This window comes from Pundamilia nyererei, unplaced genomic scaffold (genome assembly GCF_000239375.1).
Source record: "Pundamilia nyererei isolate P.nyererei 1_Seehausen unplaced genomic scaffold, PunNye1.0 scaffold00093, whole genome shotgun sequence".
Classification (NCBI taxonomy): Eukaryota; Metazoa; Chordata; class Actinopteri; order Cichliformes; family Cichlidae; genus Pundamilia; species Pundamilia nyererei.
The window spans coordinates 2084398-2106507 of record NW_005187494.1 but is presented as its reverse complement, the minus strand read 5'-3'; the positions used below and the strand labels follow the sequence as shown (position 1 = coordinate 2106507).

Here is a 22110-nt window from a genome sequence, read left to right as displayed (position 1 = left end):
ACAATTATGGTTATCGGAAAAAGCCTATTGCTCTATTTATATGTTTGTTTGTTTTTTAAATATTGTAACTGATTTGTTAAAATGTTTTGGCTGTATTTGCAAATGATTATATTTTCTTTTTGTACTATTCATGTGTTTAGTCCGTTTTGTGCTTAAATATTATTCTCAATAAAAGTATTAAATTTCCCAGTTTTCATTAAGTAAAGGTTTACTCAAAACAAAACAAAAACAACACCCAAGGTACAGAGTATTTGCCAAAGGAAACACTATTAAATATAAACATGTCCTTGTATAAGATTATAATAACTGACAAGAAGCACTTCTAATATATATTTTTAAGAAAGTAAAAGTAATGAAAATGCAAAGAAATACCAATACAGTACTTTAAAAATACATAAATAGATTTTTTTTTAAATGTCAGGTATCAATTTAATGGAAATTTGCTTTAAGAAATAATGCGAAAAAGAACACGTTAATGGCAGTGTTAAAACGTGGTCTGAATACTTTAGAAAGGTAAATGTTATTTATAATCAAAGTTATTTTATTTGTATTTATTTATTTTGCGTTTTGCTGGCGTTTATTTGTCTTAAATTAGACAAATATTCCATCGAGTTTGGTCTGGATTCTTCTTCGCTGCTTTCTGTTGTCATCTGCAACTTCCGCCCAGCAGTAGCGCTAACTTCAGTCCTCCACACAGGCACCACTAAACTAAACTCTGCAGCTGTGCTGCTGTCGTTCTACAAGTTCGCGAAGGATAAAATCTCTTGAGTAAAGTAACGTTTGGAGCCTGTCATCTGCTGAGTTTACCTTAAAGAGCTTATCTTATCGATTTGATCTTAGATTAGCTAACTGCTTTTTAGTTAGCATGCTGCTGCCTCAACACACCAGACAGATCCTCTTGGCTTAATTTGATTTAGTCATGACTGAATTAAGATGCCGGAAATCAGAAACTTTGGAAGGAGATAATGAAGAGGAAGAGAAACAAAAGGAGTCGGAGCTGGAGACCAAACGTAAGTTGAGCTAACTTAGCAGTTTGCTAACTGAACATGAGCTGTGTAGCTTCCAGTGGAGAAACAGTTTAATGTCAGAGCACATTTCTGTGTCGATGCTGTGACAGCCAGTCTCTCTCTGCTCTAGCACCAGATGTTGAACAGGTGAATGGGTCCAGCGCTGCAGCGGCTGATGGCTCGCAGCAGAAAGATGAAGGTGAAGTTAAAGGCGGTCAGCATGAACAGGAAGAATCAAGCAGAGCCCAGTCATGTGTCAAAGCCAAGGGCTTATCTGCATGTAAGTCCATTTCTTACATACCAGCCCACTTCATACGCTGCTCAGTGGCGTTTAAAAAACAAACAATTTGATGGTCAGGTTCATGCTGTACATTAATGGGGACCTATTATGCTTCCATGAAGTGATCCCCGTGAGACAAAAGCTTTAGTCTGCTGTAGATGCTCTGTTTCAGACAGTTTTTCTGCATTTGTAGCTCTGAATGATGTCAGTAAGAACATCTCAGGCGTGGAAGCTCCACCCACCTGCTGTCAGCCAGTCAGGGGGAGGAGAAGATGTGAATCATGCAAAGCCTTGTAGTTTAGTAGTTGTACTTTCAAATTAAGTAAAAAAAAAAAAAAAAAGCTACATAAATGCATGTTTATGTATGTCATATTTTGGTGGCTCCATAGTGTAGTGTTTGCAATTTCAGAAGGAATAGCATTGAGTGTAAAAACTCGAAGCCTCAGCTTATTTATGTGTTATTATGTTGGCATGTATGATTAAAGACATGAAATGACCGATTTAAATTTTCTACCTCCATTATTATTATTATTATTATTATTATTATTATTATCCTTTATGCGCTTTTATTGCATATCAGAAACACTGAAGAAAGCCATTGGATGAAACACATCTCTTAATTTTTACTGTCATGCAAAATTAAAAATATTCTTTACATACTTGTGAGTGCTGACCTTCTCATTAATAGAGCTGTTTGATGTGCAGAGACACAGTTCGGCAAATGTGCCATGGGCGAGTTAAGGAAGTAGCCAGGGCAAGGTTGAGCAAGTTCTTTTTGGGCAAAGTACACTAATCGAGTTCCAGCTATGAAAGTTAGCTGGTTAGGTAAATAACAAATCAGTGAAGACAGCGCCACATAACGAATCCACAAAATACATAAAATCTTTAACCTAATTTTGCTCTGCAAGCAAGCTTTTCAGGAATGCTTGTGCCGTTCAAAAATAGTGAGAGAATGAAAGAGTGAACAGTTGAGATGCTGAGACAAACTGAAGCGCTGGGGCCCGAAACATTAAGGGAAGTGTGAGGAGGAAGGGGGCTCTGTGCTCAAACATGGTAAAAGGCAACCGAGCCTACTGTGAGCACACCCTTAGAAAGCTTAGTAAATGTTAGACGCTGTAGGAGAGTAATTGAAAATGCTTCAAATACAGATAAGAGAGGTATCAAAAGTACAACCAGGTGCTGAAACACATGCCATGGTGACTCAGTGAAGTAACAGAAGTCGACTGTCCTGCAGTGGTGTTGGATCAAATGTACTAAAACATATGTCTCGACTTCATGAGTCATGAAATATTGCATCTGTGGCTTCCAGTAAACACTGAAATTGCAGTTAAGTGTATTTTTCCATCTCGCAGAATTTTTGTACATACGTCACCAAATTTGTATGTACTGTAAGATTTTTAGACATCTCTGAAGAAGTTTTGTTTTTTTTGCACGTGTTGCAATGTGTAGGAGACTAAATATAAAATGTCTCTGGCTGTACTTTGGTGGCAGGTGTAATGTTATTTTTTGTGTTATTTTTGTCATAGTAGTATATATGATATTGATCTCTCTGTTCAGCTCAGTTTGCAGCTACAAAGAGAAATAGTGTGTGGTAGAAAATGGTTATTTAAAGTGTGTGAGTCAAAAATCTTTCCTCTCACATTTAAGACCTACAGAAGCTTTTTTTGTTGATGATGTTGTTTTTTACTGTTAATGCTTCTTCTCCTCAGCTGTTTTCTTACAGCGGCTAGTCCGGGTGTTCTTTGGATGTCTGGCATCTGTTGCCTGTGGCATGCTGTATGCAGTGTATCTGTCCACATATCATGACAGGAAGTTCTGGTTTTCAACTCGACAGGTGGGTGACTTTTTTTTTCTTTTCCTTTTTTATCTTTACTTTGCTGCCCAATCGTACGAGCTCTAAAATTTACTTTGTATATTTCTAAGGAGCTGGAACGGGAAATCACTTTCCAGGGAGGCAGTGGGGTCTATTATTACTACTACAAGCGTTTGATCGCAGCATCATCCTTTGAGCGAGGTACGAGCACACTGCCTGCTTCATGAAAGGCTTAGCGAATTTTCAATATTTTTTCCAGATTTTTATTCTTGGACTCTATTATAGAGTAGATTTATAGGATTCAGAGTTTAAAATAGTCCACAGATAGCACAGATAATGACTTTAATGTTCTGCTTTCCTTATGACTCAGCTCTGTTGTTTTGTGTTTTACAGGGTTTTATGAGCTGGTGGTAGATAACAGGACCGTTTCAGGTCAGACCATTAACGCAGTCGAGCGTTTGTCTCTTTATCCGGAGCTCATCACAAGCTTCATATACAGAGTCACAGGCAGCCAGGTGAGGATTTATTTAATCAGATTTTACATTTCCTGGGTTGTCTTCTTTGTGTGTGTATCTCAAAGCAAAATGAAGCATAAAAACCACTGTGACGTCCACTCTCATTCTTGGAGGCTGAGTGTCTTCTCTTTCAATAAGCAAGGTTTGTCCCTGGGTCCATAAATAGTAAAATGTTGATTTGGGTCCTTAAAAGGACTGAGTCTTTAAATTCATAAAAGAACCTTCTGTCTGGACAGAAACAACCCATTAGTTCTCTTTGCTTTCTCCATTCACTTTTGTCTGGAAATAGCCAGAATAGTTCAGTTGACTCAAAATGCAGAGCTGAAGATGTAATGCGACCTCCAGTGTTTGTTTTTGTAGTCATTTTCGTGAGGCATTAGAAATACTGGGGGGTTGGGTTAATGGCAGCAGAAAAGGGAGAAGAGTGGGACAAAAGGTCCTTTGCCAAACTGAGCAATGCTGCTTTTTTATTTCCATTTATTTGACTTTAATGGTGTAGGTGCATTTAGCTAACTATAATGTTTGGTATTCAGCTGCAAGGTCTGAATGTTGGCAATGTTTCTATGCATTTCCAGTTCAGATAAGTCTGTTTCTGTCAGGTTGCGCTCCTCGTATTCAAATATTTGGGCTTTTTTGGCTTTAATCTGTCAAACAAAAATACTTAAGATGAGATATTTAAGATATAGTTCTGATGTTAGTGCTTCAGTGCACTGTTTTAGTGGTTTGCGCTTTTTAATATTAAAGGAGTGCATAAGACAATGCTTTAACTCACCATTTCTGTTCATTTGAAACTGATAGATATAGATATTTTTCCCTTTTTGTACGTATAAATTACATAAAAATAGTTTAAAATGAAAGGCGTTAAAGTCCTAACTATAACAGCTGTACAAATGCAAGTATCCTGAGTATGTTAGAGCAGGGATATGAGAGAGAGCAGAACATTTCCATATTTAGTTTGCATTTGTGTGTCATGTGCAGCAGCAAAGAGAATCAAGTATTACGTTTAAAGTGTGCTATTTTGCACATAAAATACAATCTCTTTGCAGTGGTTTAGTATTTTAATTATGTTCCTTAATGGCTTATAGATGTGGAGAAAACATAAATGGTTTGACTGCATAACAAAAGTCTGGCTTACAGCAGAGAATGGAAATCCAAATAGAAACTAGTGGTACAGAGGCCGTACACACCTGTGTACATGGAAAAAGCAAAGAGAGTGTGGGAATATGTTAGTACAAGTCCTAAAACTCAAACTGGTCAAACTTCAGTATAATTTATGCTTTGATAAGTCTTGGAGCAATAAGGCTGCCCAAACAAAGCAGACCCTGTTTTACTGTCACAGCTGATTAACCCGGCTTACCTACGTCAGCTGAGCTGTTTTCATCAGTGTTTTTGGCATTAAGCATCTGCCTCTAGGCTTCTGCAGGAGTAAATGTTGCTGCATTAGTACTGCTAGCTATGGACATCATTACAATGAAGTGATTAGGAGTGAAAAATCACAATTAAAAGTGGCTTCATTCTGCCACTTTAAGGTTTGACCACAGACACTTTTTAAGGATCACCGTCTTTGTCTTTTTCCACTGCTTCCCTTGATAAAACAGGATTTCGTGGAACCGATTTACTTCTACATTGGAGCAGTTTTGGGCCTGCAGGCGGTCTACGTCACTGCCCTCTTTGTGTGCAGCTGGGTGATGAGTGGCACCTGGGTGGCTGGCATGTTGGCCGTGGCCTGGTATGTGATCAACAGGTAAGGTGAACAAACGTTTCCTTAAGCATGAAGTTTCTTTGCCTGTCTGTTCATGTTTTCTCATTCCAGTAAAACCTTTCTGGTGACTAATGCTACAAACATCCTCCTCTATTAAAATGATTAATAAAGTTGTATTTAATTCTGTTTCTTTTCTCCCACAGAGCAGATACAACCAAAGTAGATCATGCTATTCCTCTGCGGGACAACTGGGCTCTGCCTTACTTCTCCTGGCAGGTCACAGCTTTGACTGGATTCCTGAGAAACAAAATCGGCTCTTCAACTGAGGTGAGCCCCTCATGAGCCTCATTAACACACACAAAAAAAGAAGTAATGTGAGCTAGAACTTGCACTAATGATTGAGTCTCATTCTCTGTAGATGTTCTGCTATCTTACCATGAGTGCCACCACCTTCACCTTCCTCCTGGTCTGGGAACACAGTCACTACGTGCTCTTCATCCAAGGCTTCTGTCTTTTTCTACTTGATTCTTTTGACCTGGTGCCACCACGTAAGGTAACACAGTCGTAGCTTGAACTTCTGAAATTTCATACAGTTTTCTTCAGAAATTGCAGCAGGTTCTTACTCTATATTACTTTAAACTAACAATTTTGCATTTATGATGTTTTTTAATGCAACCTGTGGGTTTAAAACAGGGAAAATCCTGCCGACTGTTTAAATAAAACTGTGTTTTATTTTCTCTTCTCTGATTGGCTGTCTTTTTCTTCTTCATCTCTCCATTTCTGGGATGAACAGATGGCTGACATCCACAAGGTGTACCTCAGCTCCTTGTTCCTGGCCTACATGTTCCAGTTTCAGAACACAGCCCTGCTCAGCTCGCCTCTGCTCAGCCTCCTCATTGGCTCGGTTCTTGCGAGGTACTTCCAGGTAGAGTTAGCTTCCCCCTCGCAGCTCAGTCATGACATTAGATAAACTCTTTAAAGTGAAAATTGTTTTCAGCTTGGAGCTTTTCAAATGGGAGTAGCTCCATTAACATTTGCACTTTTTTTCTAGCAAAGGATGAAGGTGGGTCCTCTTGTGGCACGAGTGATGAAGCTCTTCCTACATTTTTACCTGGTCTTCACCTCTGGGATCACCTACAGTTATTTGGTCAAGGTAAGTCATATGGGAGCAGGGCATCTGTGTAGCATTCAGTGGCTGATACTCAGTTTCAGTTTTTGGGTTGAATGCAGTGTTTTGTTTTTTTATTTACAGAAACTAATTGCTGCAAATGAGAGTGACTTCATATTGAAGTTCCTTGAAGTAAAATTTGGACTCAACACAACAACGTGAGTCGTGTTTTTTGTTATTGACTTAGAGCAGTAACCTTATTAGTGGGAACTAATCTGATGTAATCTAACATAATAATCTTCTTTTTTCTACTCTTCAGCGACTTTGTCCCCAACTTCCTCTTGTGCCAGGAGAGTTTCCAAACGCCCGGTCAGGACTTATTTCTACGTCTGACGCAGGCCTCGGTCCTCCCCTTCTACTTCCTCGTGCTCGCCGTCTGCCTGCTTTCAGCCTTACAGGCAATCTACAGAAGGCTCAGGTGAAACACTCGTGGTGCAAAATCTTTCTGGTCTAACAACAGACAGCACCATGCTGTCATCAGCTGGTTTCTGAAGTCTTGTTTTAAAGCCTCAAATTGCCTAGTTGCTCAAGTTGCCAACAGCATAAACATGGTAAAGAAGTGGAGATAAGGTGAACCTGATCCACGTTACTAGACCAATTGCAGCAGCTGAATTGGCACACCTGTCACTAAGTTACCAAACCACTAACTTAACAAAACCTTTGGACAGGCTAACTACGTAAGTCGTAAAAAGCTCCTTTATAGTTGTTACTCATAATAATACATTTATTTGTGCAGCACTTTTTAAAAAGCACAGTTACAAAGTGCTTCACAGTTTGAATAAAAGTGACACGTTTAATACAAACACATAATCAACATACAGTCATTCATTTATTCCAGCATGCACACTTCTATACATTCATTAGATGGAGAGTATGGCCAAAATTAATCGGAAAAGTATTAATAAAAGGCTAACGTTTAAAAATTATTTTTCAGATGTTGTTGAAAGCACAGACTCTCCCGATGGCTGTTCCAAGGTTCAGACCCTATAATCTCAACAGCATGGTTACTTCTGATTTTTCAATGAGAGAGGATGATCTAAGAAGCTGTTGAGACTCCTCTTATAAGGTTTCAGTAGCTCTGCTGTGTTAGCAGTAGCCTGGCCGTGTAGCACTTGATGAGTTGTGTCTGAATTTTGAAGTGAATTCTGAATTTCATTGGAAGCCAGTGAAGGGAAGCAAAGATGGAAATGATGTGCAAACGCCTGCTAGTTCTCATTAGCAGCCTGCATTCTGGGCCAGTTGAAGTTGGATTAGTAAGATTTGAGAGATGCAAATAAAAAATAGAGTTACAATACTCAAGGCAGGTGAAAATTAAAGTGTGCACTAAAAGTTCAAAATGAATAAATGACAGTACAGGATTTTTGCAGTTTCTCTTTTATGAAGGAAACAAGACTGGATGAACTTAGAGAGATGAAATTCAAAGTTCAGATGTTGATCAACAATGATAACCAGCTTTCCAACAGATGAGCTGATATTGTGGGAAATTGAATGAAATTAAATGTTTGTACCAAACTATTGAATTGAACTGAATATGAAAATTGATAACAAATGCAGTCTTCATGTGTCTAGTAGAGTAATAATTAACTGGTAGTTGATACTATGTTAGCAAAATGTGTTTGCCCAATAACACAGTGACATATGCTGGTGACTCTTGTGTTGTTGTTGTTTTTAAGCAGTCATTATATTTATACTTTTGGCTAAAATCTTAATGTAATTTCCCCTCACAGCGGTCAGCCATTGTGCAAAACCTATAGCCTTGAAAATGGAGGAATAGGAGAGAAGCCAGAGGTCGTCTATCATGTTTTCCACACCATGCTGTTTGGGGGTCTCGCTCTGCTCTTTGATGGGTACGTTGGGGTTTGTTTTTTTTTTTTAAATAATTGAGGTTTGTTCACCATATGTTATTCAGCACAGCTTTTCATTGCCTATGTTCTTCTGTCTTGCAGGATGAAGTATTTATGGACACCATACGTCTGCATGTTTACAGCATTTGGGGTTTGTTCTCCTGACCTCTGGATGACAGTGTTTAAGTGGCTCAAACTGAAGTCCATCCACCCTGTAGTATTGGTATGGATGTTTGTTTATAGTGCATGAGAAACAAACCCAAATGTCTTAAAGTAAACAGGTTTCTTTTAATACAGTCTGCACAGAAGGGGAGGTTTAGGTATATACCGTCTCTTTAATTTACCTTTATGCTAAGTTTCCAAACAAATAGTATATTATCTATAAATTGCCGGTAATATCCAAAGGAATGAATGGATCCTGTCACAGTTTCAGTCATTCCTGAACTCAAATGAGATGTTTGAACTGTTTTATTCGGGCTTCAGAGCTGTTCACAGCACTGAAACAGCTTTGTTGAAACTGACCGATGATCTGTTACTCTCATTAGATTCAGGTGATAATGCAGCACTGATTTTGTTGGACCTCTTCACTTGTTCAGATGCTGTCTTGTGGATAGGACTTTCTGTATGCCTATTGTGTGTATCACTCCTTGCCCATTTGTCTTGTGGGGTCCCTCAGGGCTCTATCCTGGGCCCAGTCCTCTTCTGTTCATATCAGCTTCTATTGGTAGTATTAGGAGTCATATTATTTCATTTCATTTCTATGCTGATGAAGACAGTAGAGAATCTCAGGATTTCTTACTATCTTGAAGATATTAAAGGTTAGATGACTAAACAGTGACAAATCTTTGGTCCATTCAAATCTAGTTCTTTTGCCAATATTTTAGATAATCTCATCCCATATTTATGGTAAATGGACTGATACCTGTGGAGTACTTATTCCCTCTAACTGAGCATTCAAAGCACGTTTTATTTCAAACATCACTTACCCCAATTACACATTCAGACAACTGATTTTTTTTCTACACCTAATTCTATTGTCTAATTTTTGCACCCAGACTCTAACTCCAATTGATTCATCTGGGTAACTCAGGGTTCTGGCCAACAGACTGTATCAAATTAGACCTGGATGTTATTTTTGACTCAAAGTTTTGCTTTGACAAGCAAGTTAAGAGTCAATGCCAAACTCAAATCTTTCCTGTCTTTGCGTGTTCTGGAAAAAGTCATCCGTGCTTTTATTATTTCACATCTGGATTATTGTACCTCACTATACCTAGATCTCCCTCTGTTTTTTTGCAGATGGTTGCACAGTAAGAATGCTGACTGGCACTACTAAATATGAGCCCATCAGCCCAGTCGTGGCCTCACTGCACTGGCTTCCTGTTTATTTTAGAATTCAGTTTAAGATTTTACTGATTGTTTTAAGGCCCTTAATGGGAAAGCCCTGGCTTATATTACAAGTCATGATCTCTAAATGTTACATGTCCCAAGGTTGTGCCTCAAACAACAAAGTTACAGAGCCTTTACAGTCACTGCTCCACAATTGTGGAATCGGTTACACCTTGACATACAAATAGCACCCTACATTTCTCTTTTTAAGTCTAGGCTCATACCCCATCCCCATCTAAACTCTGTCCTTTTTTAACCAGCTTATGGTGGTTGTTGTCCTTATTTTGTATTCCTGGCTGTAGCGCAGGAAGTACAGGTAGAGCAAGTAGTCTAATGATTGGAAGGTTGGTGGTTCGATCCCTAGCTGCTCCACTCTTCTTGCCACTTATCATTGGGCAAGATGATAACCCCAAGTTGCTCTCCAGTGCATCCATTGGAGTGTGAAAGTGTGTGAGTGCTAGATAGAAAGCACTTAAGAAGGTGTTTGTGTGAATAGGTGAATGAGGCATGTTGTAAAAAGCGCTATATAAGTCCAGAAAATAGAAAATAAAACACATTTACCATGCGTTTGCTTATTGTTGAAAGCCTCATTATTCTCTATTGTATTGTTTTCACTTTTTACTTATCTTTATCATTTAAATCGTTTTTAGCTTATAACATGAAGTAAGAACTTAAAGAAGAAGCTAAAAGAAGATACTGAAACATCAAAGTTAAAGATGAACTTTATTATAATTGTTTTGGTATAAGCAGCTTAAATGAAGAGGAATAGCGTATTATAATACAATATGACAAAATAGATCTCTCAATAAAGTAAAAATTACACAGAAAGAAGTTCACTTAAATAAAGAAGATAACATAAAGACATTCAGTAAGTAAAAGGAGGCAGTAGAAGTAAAAATACGTTTACAAAAATCTGAATATATTACAAAACGGTTCAATAAATACATTAAAGCTAAATTTAAAAAAAGTTTTTCCCCTCATGAAGAGAAAGGAGTAAGTATCGACACAGTTGCTAACCGTGTTTTCTTTTCTTTTTACCCTCCAGTCCTTGATTCTGAGCACAGCTGTTCCCACAATCATTTGCTTCAGTTTGTGGAGAGAGGTGAGGCGTTCAGCCCCTTTTCTGTGGGAGCTCTTTATGTTAGACACACTTTATATCTCCTGCGTAACGCTCTTTCTCTCCCATTCTGCAGTTCTCCCCTCGCGTCTTAGCAGAGTTATCAGAACTGCAGGAGTTCTACGATGGAGACACAGTGGAGCTGATGAGCTGGATCAAGTGGGTCTTTAGAACTTCCTGTATTTATAAAGATATTTGTAAAGTATTTTATCATGGCATCAACCATCGTCTTTCCTCCTCATGTAGGTCACAGGCTCCGGTGGCAGCTGTGTTCGCAGGCAGTCCACAGCTGCTGGGAGCAGTGAAGTTGTGTTCGGGTTCAGCTGTAACTAGTTTACCTCTTTATTCAGACATCAACCTGCTGAAGAGGACTGAAGATGTGAGTTATCATTGACAACATATCTGTTACCTTAACAGTGCTGCTGTCAAGAAGATACTTGTGTCTTATAATCAGCTATAAAAAATGCCTGTTAGTCATATTGGTTAAAGTGCTGAATGTGAATTTTAGTCCAAACAGAGACTGATGTTCCACATGTTTCAAAGTAAATTATTAGTTTTATTGTTGGGTCTTTAAAATGTAAAGCACCTTAAACTGGCTGTTTTTGTGATTTGGCGCAACACAAATAATATTGAAATGAAATTAACTGAAGTTTAACAGAAAATAAAAGGAGGTAATCTTTCCTTTCCCAGACGTACCAGGTGTACGCAATGAGATCTGCAGAGGACATCTACAAGCTCCTGACCGCCCAAAAAACGAACTACGTGATCATCGAAGAGTCGATTTGTAATGAGCTCACTATTAATAAGGGCTGTAGGATCAAAGACCTGCTCGACATCTCCAACGGACATGTGAGTTTAAACCCTTTCCTCCGTTATAGATTTCTTACAGATTGGACAATTTTGAGTGGATATCAATAATATGGTCCTCTTGGGTACACACACCTACTGATTAGATCTTTTGAGGATGGTTGACCTTAAAGGAAAAGGAGCTAAAATAGCATTTTTCAGACAGTGGCTACACTAAGAACCCAGAGTATGATTAATGAAGATTATTTTTAACTTTAAATCATGCATAGCTACTCTAGCGGAGTCCAAGAATAAATAATTTTCTGCTACTACTTTATTATTAGTATTGCTTATCCAATCATGTAGCCATAATCAAGACATTAGTTGCAGAATATTTTGCAAACTCTACAGAATTCGAGTCTTTTATACTTTCACTCATGATCTGTATGTTTGTCTCTTGCAGATAGTCTATGACAAAGGCGAGATATACTCCTTCTCCAAATATGGACGATTCTGCCACGAGATAAAGATGAACTACTCGCCCTACACAAACTACTTCACACGAGTTTTCTGGAACCGCTCGTACCACGTCTACAAAGTGAACTCTGTCATCTCCTTTCAGTACTGACGGCCAAGCGTGGCTCTGCCCCTCCTCAGGTGTTCCTGATCGTATCCACAGATCGGCACACCGGGGCGAAAAAACTCTGATTATCATGGTGTCAGTGGGGAAGCTGCACATTCAAACAGTGAGGCTCAGCTGAGCACACTGCACCGGCCAAACAACATGTATGGACGGCCATATTATTAATCACTGTACTGTAGTTTTATAAGCCATGTGTTACTGTTAATGTTACTATGAATGGTTTTAATGAAGGTGTGAGTCGCAGGGATCAGTGTAGGCTGAGAAGGGGAAAGTGTTTGCCATGAAATGAAGCAGCCAGAGGTTTAATCCTGTTCACTGATTGGTCCTTTTGTGCTGACAGTGATTGGCTAGGATGCATAATTATGTTCCTTTTCTTTATTTTCAATCACTTTTATCAAGTTTATTTTTTTAAACACCTGCAAAACTGTAGACCTTTGAATCAACATCAGTTAGGGTGCTGATTAAAAAATTATGGCATTAGCATTTAGCTCAAACCAGAGCTCCACAGGCACTCCAGTGTGGCTCTTGACCCTTTTTTGGGGGGGGGATAAATCTTTATGCATTTAATTTGATTTTTGTCTTAAATGTTTTGCTTTTCTGTTCTGTTCATGTGTTATAATCACGCTACTGTTGTCTACTTAAAGAGAAATGGGTGTCTTCTGTCTAAATTATGAATTTCATGTATTATACTAGCATAGTTGGATCATTTTTGTCTTGATTTAAAGGAAATAATTAGACTGAATCACTGAGCTAATAATCATAATCAGCAATCAAGAATTTCAAAATGAAAGTGCTTTATGACAGGATAACACGTAAGATTAGTCGGAATCGTTTTTCGCTTGATTATGTAATTTTAAGGTTACCAAAAAAACCAAATAGTGACAAGCATACATGCTCTTGATTTCTGTCACGCTCTGCCTTTGTTTGCTCATGAAATACTCATGCAGTGCATGTGTACGCGCTGTTCTTTGAAGGGTTGTTGCTGCTTTGGTCGGCTTTCGTGGGAAAGGCGTCTCTCTGTACTGTTTGCTGCTTGTTGTGTGCTCTGATCTGTTAAAGGGAAGTGGAAGAAGACTGTCCAGAAAAGTGTTATCAGTTTTTATTTGTTACTGCTGCCTGAAATCTACTGAAAATAACTGATATCTGAAGTAGGCATGTCTTTACACACACATTTATATGTCTGAACTCACTGGTTGCTCCTATTGTGCTCTGCTTTTTTTTATTTCTTTGACATGAGATGGTTGTATTCATGGCCTATATAAAAAGGGTTGACTGAACTATCCAGGACTTGCACAACCTTCTGCAATCTTCTAAACTGAGCTTTTTCAGCATTTTAAGGTGGTGGAGGCTGGTCCTGGATGCCTTATGTAAAGACATGGCTGCCATGTCTGTATTCATCACTTCCAGGCATGACTGATAATTTCCTATCCCCGAGCTGTTACCTTAGGGTTTTGGTGATGAATTTCTCTTGGTGCTGTCATACAGATAACAAGGTGGCCGTGTGGTGAGTGTGTGAGGTGAATAAATATAACACTGAGCTCTTCTTGTGTGGTTCTTTTAACATTATCATTAGCCTCATCAGAAATGGTCTTAGTGCAAGAGTTTGTATCAAGACGCTGTTCTTAAAGATGATGTGGCTGAGGCATGCCAAATTACACAAGAGCCTGCATAGAAAAACACTGTAGAGCACTATCAGTCATGGATTGGCCTCCTCAGAGCCCAGACCTCTTACTGACAGAGTGAGGGATCACCTTGACAAAGAACAGAAAAAAAAAGCAGCCAACATCCAAAGATGAGCTTTGAATGTTCTTCAAGAAGCCTAAAGAACTATTCCTTAGAAATATTTTTAAAAATTACAAAAAAGCTTTCCCAAAAGAGTTCAGAATGCATGGAAGAGTAAAGGTGGTATGTCTGTAAAGGTGGTCATACCAAATAATGACTTTTAAGATTTTTACAAACTCTGTTTTTGCTTTATAAACTTTTTAATGTATGTTTGTGCATTATTTAATAAAACGGAATATAAAACCATGAAAGGTGGCTCAACAACTGTGTACTGTATGTTTAATCTACTACAGCTCCAAAAATGTACGTTTTTAACTTGAACAAACATTATTGCATATATAAGCTGTCAATAACGTCAATTCAGTTATTGAATTTAATAAAAACAACTAGAATGGAGAACATTAGAAGAGAGTATTCCAGAGGAACAGCTCAGCTTGAGTGGTTTGGAAACAAAGTTAGAGGCAAGCCCGAGATGGTTTGGTGCATATGAAGGATTTTGGAGATGGAGCTGTCAAGCAGGAGACCACAGAGAAGACTCATAAATGCAAGATAATAACTGCAGGCAATTTTTACATTATAAAAAGCAGTTTGTAGTAATTTCAGTCTTTTATTTTCATTTTCATTAACTGCCAAAATTGCAGTAAGCATAATGCTGCATTCATGGCCTATCGGTAGAATGGAAAACAAGACGATTAAGCGCATTCTGCTTTATTTTGTGCTCTTGCTCGCTTTTTATTTCACATTTATCTAAGATTACCTTAAGGTTGGCTATGGTTAACGTCTTACGCAATCTCATAGTTGCACTATAAACTGCCTAAATGAGCAAATTTTTGCATTATGTGTTTATAGTTTGGTTTACAAGTGAAAGTAAATCCCGACAAACATTTTAAATGATTGAGTTAAGTTTATAGTATAGGTCTTATTTTTCTTTTCTATTTCTAAATTCACTGCCAGACGTTTTAACGTCCGTGCAAATAACTCGTCCGACCCTAAAGTTTTATACGAATTGAACCAATGGGACCTGAACGCGGCATAAGTATGCGCAATCATGGCGCATTTTTGTGTGTCCTTGGCGACGAAGCGGAACCGGAATTACGAAGGAGATATGGCGTAGGGCACAATGAATTATGAGAGAATCAGTTAGTGTAGCTGGTCCAGCTCCTAATTTTGACATTTTGGTGCACATTTTGCCCTCCTGTCTTCTGAACGATCACTGTGCCCCGTTAAGGTAAGACAGTTGGTCCCTACATGCGCGGAACAACCGCCAAAATCTAGACGGCAAGCCGGAATATTAGCCAAAAGACTCCTGGCTCCAAACATAACACAGAATAGGAAGGTGGCGTGCGTTTGGTTTGTTTACAGTGGCAGCCCGAAACATCATCTGTAAGCGTGCATTCTTGTAGGTTCAATGGGTAAATTTGATGCCCCCGCCCAGTTAGGACGCCCCGTGAAAATGATTAGAGCTCTCTAAACAACTACTGAAAATTTTAGTGTTAGCTGCTCTGACAGGTGAAGCTATCTAACCTATTATGGAAGTAAATATCTAATAATAGTTACAATTATTTTGAAACTATAAATATTTTTGTTCACAAAATATGAAATTTTATATATATTTACCATCTCCAAGATTTTTAACGACTGAATGTAACATTACATGATTGTAAATATACTTAATTTCAAAGAGTGAAACGTAATTACAGAGTTTTTAATTAAGTATCAAAGGTTTAATGTACATCAAAAGGCCCTAACTGTTCAATATTACAAATACAGTCATGTGGAAAAGAAAGAAAAACTAAGTGCAACATATGATTCAGTAGTGTTTGGAAGCTTTAGCAGCAGTAACTTGATGCCATTTTTTTTTTATTACTTTCTGATGCTCTTCGTGGAGCTGCTGAAGGAGGAAGAGAGGAAGGTCCTGGTGGAGCAGATTATCTTTGCCTGGTTCTGGTTGGTTTAAAGTTAAAAGAACAAATGATCATTTCATTTTTCCTGACAAAAATTCCCAAGAGAAGGTAGTACTGTTAACCTTACAGTCACCTGTTTATACACCAGTTCTCCTTAAGATGAGTGAACTAATCTAGTGTATAAATATAATAGAAATAAAAATAAATACATTATGTGGTTTTTACTGACAAAGAACTTACATTAAAAACCCCAAACACTTTATATTTATCCTTAAGATCCATTCTAAATAAAGCTGATGTTCATATCTGCATATCTGCAGACGAGGATGAGTGCAGAAGCAGCAGACCGTGTGGCCGCTGTGACCAGCAGTCGGCCTGGCACGCCTCTTCAGACTTCCTGGTTTGAGTTTCTCCTCGACGACAGCCTGCTGGAGAAACACCTGCAGAAATCAAACCCAGGTTTGTTCAGCCTTACTCGTGAGTCCATCGTTTATTTTTTAATGACATCTCATGGACTTGTAAATGCTTGTTAATAACTGTTCTTTCTGCAGACCCAGCACCAGTGCAGCTCATCAACCAGTTCCTGGAGCAGGCGTCGAAGCCATCAGTGAATGAGCAGAATCAGGTCCAGCCTCCAGCCGACAACCGTCGGAACCGCACATTGAAGCTGCTTGCACTGAAAGTAGCTGCTCACATGAAATGGGATCTTGAGGTGCTTGAGAAAGGGTGAGTCAGAGTGTTTTAGATGGACATCTTTCGTTATCAGAGTGTCTTTACGAAAAAGCCAAGTGGAATATGTCTCAGCGTGTAATTTAACAAAAATTCCTATTATGCCATTCTCTAATACCTGCTCGGCAGATTGACCATTCCTGTGTTAAACATGCTGCTGAATGAACTCCTGTGTGTGAGCAAAGTGCCGCCAGGGGTGAAACATGTGGACCTGGACCTCTCTACTCTTCCTCCCACCACTGCCATGGCTGTCATCATCTACAACCGCTGGTGAGTGAGATGACTCTCTCCGAAAGCAGCTGTCATGAGCTCAGTGGTAAACTAGTAAAATGGACTATGGAAGTGTTTATTTATGTTTGTATCCAAGTCTTAAACTGTAAATGTAGATTAAAAGAGGGTGCATGAATAGAGATTGGCAGAGAATTAACCACTCATTTGTCTCATTTATATTTTGTCTGTTAAAGGGCCATCAGAACAATTGTGCTGAGCAGCTTTCCAGAGAAACAAACCAAACCTGGACCCCACCAGATAAACATGTAAGTCCTTCTCCTTCCTCTTCCTCCCCTTTATCACTTATTGCATCCATACTTACATGTTTTTATTTTCAAATTTGTGTTATGCTATGTTACCACCTGCCTACCGCTCTGCTCCTGTGCTGGAGTTTTAGCCCTTCAAAGACTTTTAGAAGCACATCTGACGCTGTTTCAGTTTTAAATCTCTGGGATTGTGTTTTTGTGTTGCCAGCCAGACATTCAGACTTCTGAAAACATTGAGACATTGTTCTACCCACATTCATTTGCTGATTGGCTTTAATTAGTCACAAAATATTAATTTAAAATTCTCATTGAGACAGATCACTTTCATCTTATTTTAAAATTAAAACATTTTATTGTGTAAATATACACAATAAATAAAAAATGTACTTGTGCTCATCTAATTCTTTGTAAAAATACCAACATCCAGGCTTAATTTTGCAAATTTAGTGAAAAATAAATCATGTATTCCACTGAATGCTTCTGTTGTGCCCTGATTTAGGTTGAATATTGTACAGCAGGAGAAAGAAATGACTGAAAACATCCTCACTGTGGTGAGTAAGCACCTTTTTTATGATCCATACATACTCTGTGAGTACATAAAACTATACCTTATTAATTATATTATTAGACATGTCATTTAAATTTCAGATAAAGTAACAGCAGAAGTTGATACTATTTTTAAAATGTTTCATTCCTTCAGCTAAAGGAGCAGGCGGCTGATTCCATCAGTGTGCTGGAAGGAGCTGTGAGACTAAAGAAAGACTTCTACGTTCACACCATGAGGACTCTGGACCTGCTGGCTGCAGACACTGCTGCCAACGGAGAGACAGAGTCTTCGACCGCAGGGCTTCGCATCAGCGCCGATGAGCTGCACTGCCAGGTTGGCTGAGTGCACAGCGCTGTCTTTCTAGAACTCTAATCCTTCTGGAAAAAAAGTGAATTTTCTTTGGAGTAATAGAAGGATTTGTGTTTCAGGTGCATTATGATTTAGGAGGCATTTTCTTCCATCAAGGCTGCACAGACCTGCCAATCTATGAGAAGGCTCGGGATCACTTCAGACAGACAAAGGAACTTTTAAAGAAGGTAATCATATTTTATCACAGCTTCAATGACACAGTATGATTTAACTTTCTCAGGAGAGCCACAAGATGTAACTTTTCTCACAAAAGCTGCTGACATGGAGCTTTAGCAGTGGTTCAGTTTACCTTTTTCTCTACGCCTTTTAGCTAGACTCAACAGTTCATGTTCACCTGGATGAGAAGCGCCTGGCTGGATACTGGAACGCCTGTAGAGCTTTGACCGGAGACTGTGACCCCTCTGACCCCCAGACGACACCCTACGACCAGATTAACAGCCTGATCCGGGCTCACAACTACCCGGTCAGAGCAAACACATTGGAGAGATTTGAGTACTGCATTCTTATGAGTGTTGTGTTGCTTAGGCAGAAGTAGGTTGAGATCACAAATAGGGGCAAAAAATGGTTTGTAAACTCCACTTTAATTCTCTGCAGGCCGTCATTGAAGCCTTCATCAAAGACAACATATCGCGCAGTTTGCCAAACCACTTCAGACGGTCTGTTCTCCGGGAGTTCTTGTATAAAGTCCAACAAGGGTGAGGAAACAACAAAATCAAACCTCTCTGCACGCACTGCAGCTAGCACAGACTTCAGTCACTGATCCATAGAGAGTTGTTATGGTCTGTTCTTTCACTCATTCTACTTGTGGAAATACAGTTTCTGTGGTTTCTTTGTGGACCACAAACTTTCAGCTTTAAGCCAACAGCTGGAATCGGTTAACACGTGAAGCTGATATATACCATTAAATAGTCAATAGGTTTGTAAAATAGTCTTGTAAAAGCATTTTATGCATTCATATTTTTGTATAACATCCCATCTCCCTGCAGGGAATCAGGCCTGGATGAGGTGTGTCACAAACTCTGTGTCTGCAACGCCATCCGCGACACTCTGGAAGGAGAGATCCTCAGCGTGCGTTTTCAGCAGCTGCTCCTTAAGCCTAGCAAACAAGTGGTGGACTTCATTTTAGAGGTAACTCAGTAAATTGTGACCTGTGGTTTTTAGAATAGAATAGAATAGAATTCAACTTCATTGTCATTGCACATGCACAGGTACAGGGCAACGAAATGCAGTTTGCATCCATCCAGAAGTGCTTTAGTGATATAGATATATAACAATATATATTAGCAATAATATAGATATGTAAGTATATTACAGAAATGGGTCTATTATGGTATGTTATAATGTACACGGTATGAAGTATGTTGTGAATATTCTATAACTATAAGTATGTACAGGCTGTAGTGAGTACAAGCTATGTACAGGCTATGAACAGGATATAAATATGAAAAACTATACAGAATATGAAATAAATAACTTTACAGAATCTGAGATATACAGCTATACAGAAATGGGAACTATGCAAGTTGTAAACAGTTGTAGGATTAAAGATTATCGAATGTACAGAATGATTATTTACACAGAGCTATACAGTAGTGCAGTTAAGATAAGTGAGGGTGTAGATAGTTTCTACAGAGGCTATATAAAGTGCTAGTGGTTGTGAGTGGTGGTTCAGTCCATGTTATTATTGTGTGTTTGAGGGTACAGTTGTCCATTGTGGGTGTGTGTATGTTCAGTCCATGAGTTTAACGTGGGTCAGATGTCAGGAGGCAGAGTTCAGGAGTCTGACAGCTGTGGGGAAGAAGCTGTTCCGGTACCTGGTGGTCTTAGTCCGGAGGCTCCTGTGGCGCCTCCCAGAGGGCAGGAGGGTGAAGAGTCCATGTGATGGGTGACTGGGGTCTTTGATGACTTTCCCAGCCCTTTTCAGACACCGCTTCCTGTAGATGTCCTTTATGGCAGGAAGTGGTGCTCCGGCGATGCGCTGGGCAGTTTTCACGACCCTCTGCAACGCCTTCCGGTCCGAGGCAGAGCAGTTCCCGTACCAGACTGTTATACAGTTGGTCAGGATGCTCTCGATGGTGCAACGATAGAAGTTCACCAGGATGTCTGAGGACAGGTGGTTCTTCCTCAGAGTCCTCAAGAAGAAGAGGCGCTGGTGAGCCTTCTTGACCAGCTTGGAGCAGTTGGTCGTCCAGGTAAGATCCTCGGAGATGTGGACTCCCAGGAACTTGAAGCTGCTCACACGCTCCACAGCCGTCCCCTTAATGTGGATGGGTGGATGTGGGTCAGCATTCCTCCTGTAGTCCACGATGAGCTCCTTGGTCTTCTCGGTGTTAAGCAGCAGGTTGTTTCTGTCGCACCACTCAGCCAGACGATCCACCTCCTCCCTGTAGGCGGCCTCATCGTTGTCACTGATGAGGCCAATCACCGTGGTGTCATCTGCAAACTTAATGATGGTGTTGGAACCATCAGCAGGTCTGCAGTCGTGGGTGAAGAGGGAGTAGAGGAAAGGTCTCATCACACAGCCTTGTGGTACACCGGTGTTCATCGTGATTGTAGATGAATTACTTCAGTATTATATTAAGAACAGTTTTTTCTTTCATGTAGTAAAAGTTGTTTAAAGCCACTGCAGATTACAGTCAGACTTTGTTTGCCCTGCAGGTGTGCACACGCTCGCTGGAAAAAGACCGTCCATCTGAGGCGTCCAGAAGAAACATGGCTAATTTCCTGAAGTGAGTCAGAGTCACTGTTTTCCATGCATTGGACAATTATATAGGAGGTTATCAAGGGTCTGCTACAGAGATGATGTCGGGCAACAATACATTATTCAAATTCTATACTTGATGATGATGATGAAGACTTTGTCTTCCTTCTCAAGTCAAGTAGTCAAGTATTTATTTATTGTCATTGTCAAAGAACAATGAAATTGCGTTTGGGGCTTCCGTACAACCCGTAAAAAAAAAAAAACCTCTTATGGTGCAGGACTCTGTGTGAAAGCTTGGAGGACCTGTCTCTGGTGTTTGTGGTGTCATCCCATAAACTCTTCATGGAGCTGCTGAAGGAGGAAGAGAGGAAGGTCCTGGTGGAGCAGATGAGGAAGAGGTCGGCCACAATCAACCTCAGTGCCAAACCTCTGCCTTCCTTCTACGACATTCCAGGTACGTGGCCGAGACTTCTTGTAATGGAGGAGGTCACTTTAAGAGGGATGGACTTGACCTCCTGACTATGAATGATGTAGATGATAAGGTGCTGACTCTATGAATCCACAATCTCAACAGGGTTGTCCGATAAGAACAGATGGCGTATCCACAAAATCCACTGCCACTCGGGTATCTGCCGTTCACTCATTTATTTAACAAGAATCCGAAGCACACGTCCATAATGTGAGTGAGGGGATTTAACAGGCTGTAAAATGCTATATGCCGTGTGGTGAGTGATGGTGTGGTTTCTGTTGGAAAGAACATAAGTCTTCCATAATTATGTGAACAGAGTGAATTAAATGTGTAATACAACAATACAAACAATACTGGATAGTGGAACAGTCAACCAAAATAAGGGAGTGTCAACAAATGCTAATTTTACTATTTACATAAATCCTAACCTTCCCTTAATGACCGCACGGCAGAGGCTGCTTCGCAGTAAACGGCAGTAACAATCGGTAAACAAAGGGTGCGCCACGGATTAAACAAGGGAGGATAATGGTCACAGCAAAGAACAAACACGATAAAACACAGAAACTTACAGTCTCATGGACGCACACCGCTAACAGCATTAGAAGGAACGAAAATCCACACGGTGAGTAAAACTCTGCTGACTCTTCCCACCTGCAGCTCCGACCGAACTCTCTGCGTCGACGTGTGCGTAATGATGAGGTAGAATTGTGTCTTCAAAATTCAAATTCAAATTTTTATTTGTCACGTACACAGTCATACACAGTACGATATGTAGTGAAATGCTTAGACAACTGCTCGTGACCTAAAGAAAA

The 22110-nt window shown here is 39.6% G+C and overlaps 2 protein-coding genes across 2 annotated transcripts in view; both read left to right on the top strand.

Annotated features, from left to right (window-relative positions):
- Positions 1-634: 634 nt before the first annotated feature.
- Positions 635-13811, top strand: LOC102202312 (dpy-19 like 4). The gene is made up of 19 exons (XM_005739792.1): positions 635-1010; positions 1138-1287; positions 2997-3121; positions 3211-3301; positions 3494-3615; positions 5214-5359; positions 5521-5644; positions 5736-5870; positions 6111-6242; positions 6369-6470; positions 6570-6643; positions 6745-6903; positions 8213-8332; positions 8432-8552; positions 10761-10817; positions 10909-10991; positions 11079-11211; positions 11523-11681; positions 12082-13811. The coding sequence occupies exons 1-19, from the start codon at positions 920-922 to the stop codon at positions 12244-12246; spliced, it is 2289 nt and encodes a 762-aa protein (XP_005739849.1). The 5' UTR covers positions 635-919; the 3' UTR covers positions 12247-13811.
- Positions 13812-15080: 1269 nt separating this feature from the next.
- Positions 15081-22110, top strand: part of ints8 (integrator complex subunit 8) — a 14329-nt gene continuing 7299 nt past the window's right edge. The window contains exons 1-13 of the mRNA XM_005739791.1: positions 15081-15271; positions 16268-16406; positions 16499-16673; positions 16806-16946; positions 17141-17212; positions 17712-17763; positions 17913-18092; positions 18188-18295; positions 18439-18591; positions 18723-18823; positions 19115-19256; positions 20787-20857; positions 21108-21283. Coding sequence (XP_005739848.1) covers positions 16274-16406; positions 16499-16673; positions 16806-16946; positions 17141-17212; positions 17712-17763; positions 17913-18092; positions 18188-18295; positions 18439-18591; positions 18723-18823; positions 19115-19256; positions 20787-20857; positions 21108-21283 — 1504 coding nt within the window. The 5' untranslated portion in view covers positions 15081-15271; positions 16268-16273. The remainder of the gene's footprint in view (positions 15272-16267; positions 16407-16498; positions 16674-16805; positions 16947-17140; positions 17213-17711; positions 17764-17912; positions 18093-18187; positions 18296-18438; positions 18592-18722; positions 18824-19114; positions 19257-20786; positions 20858-21107; positions 21284-22110) is intronic.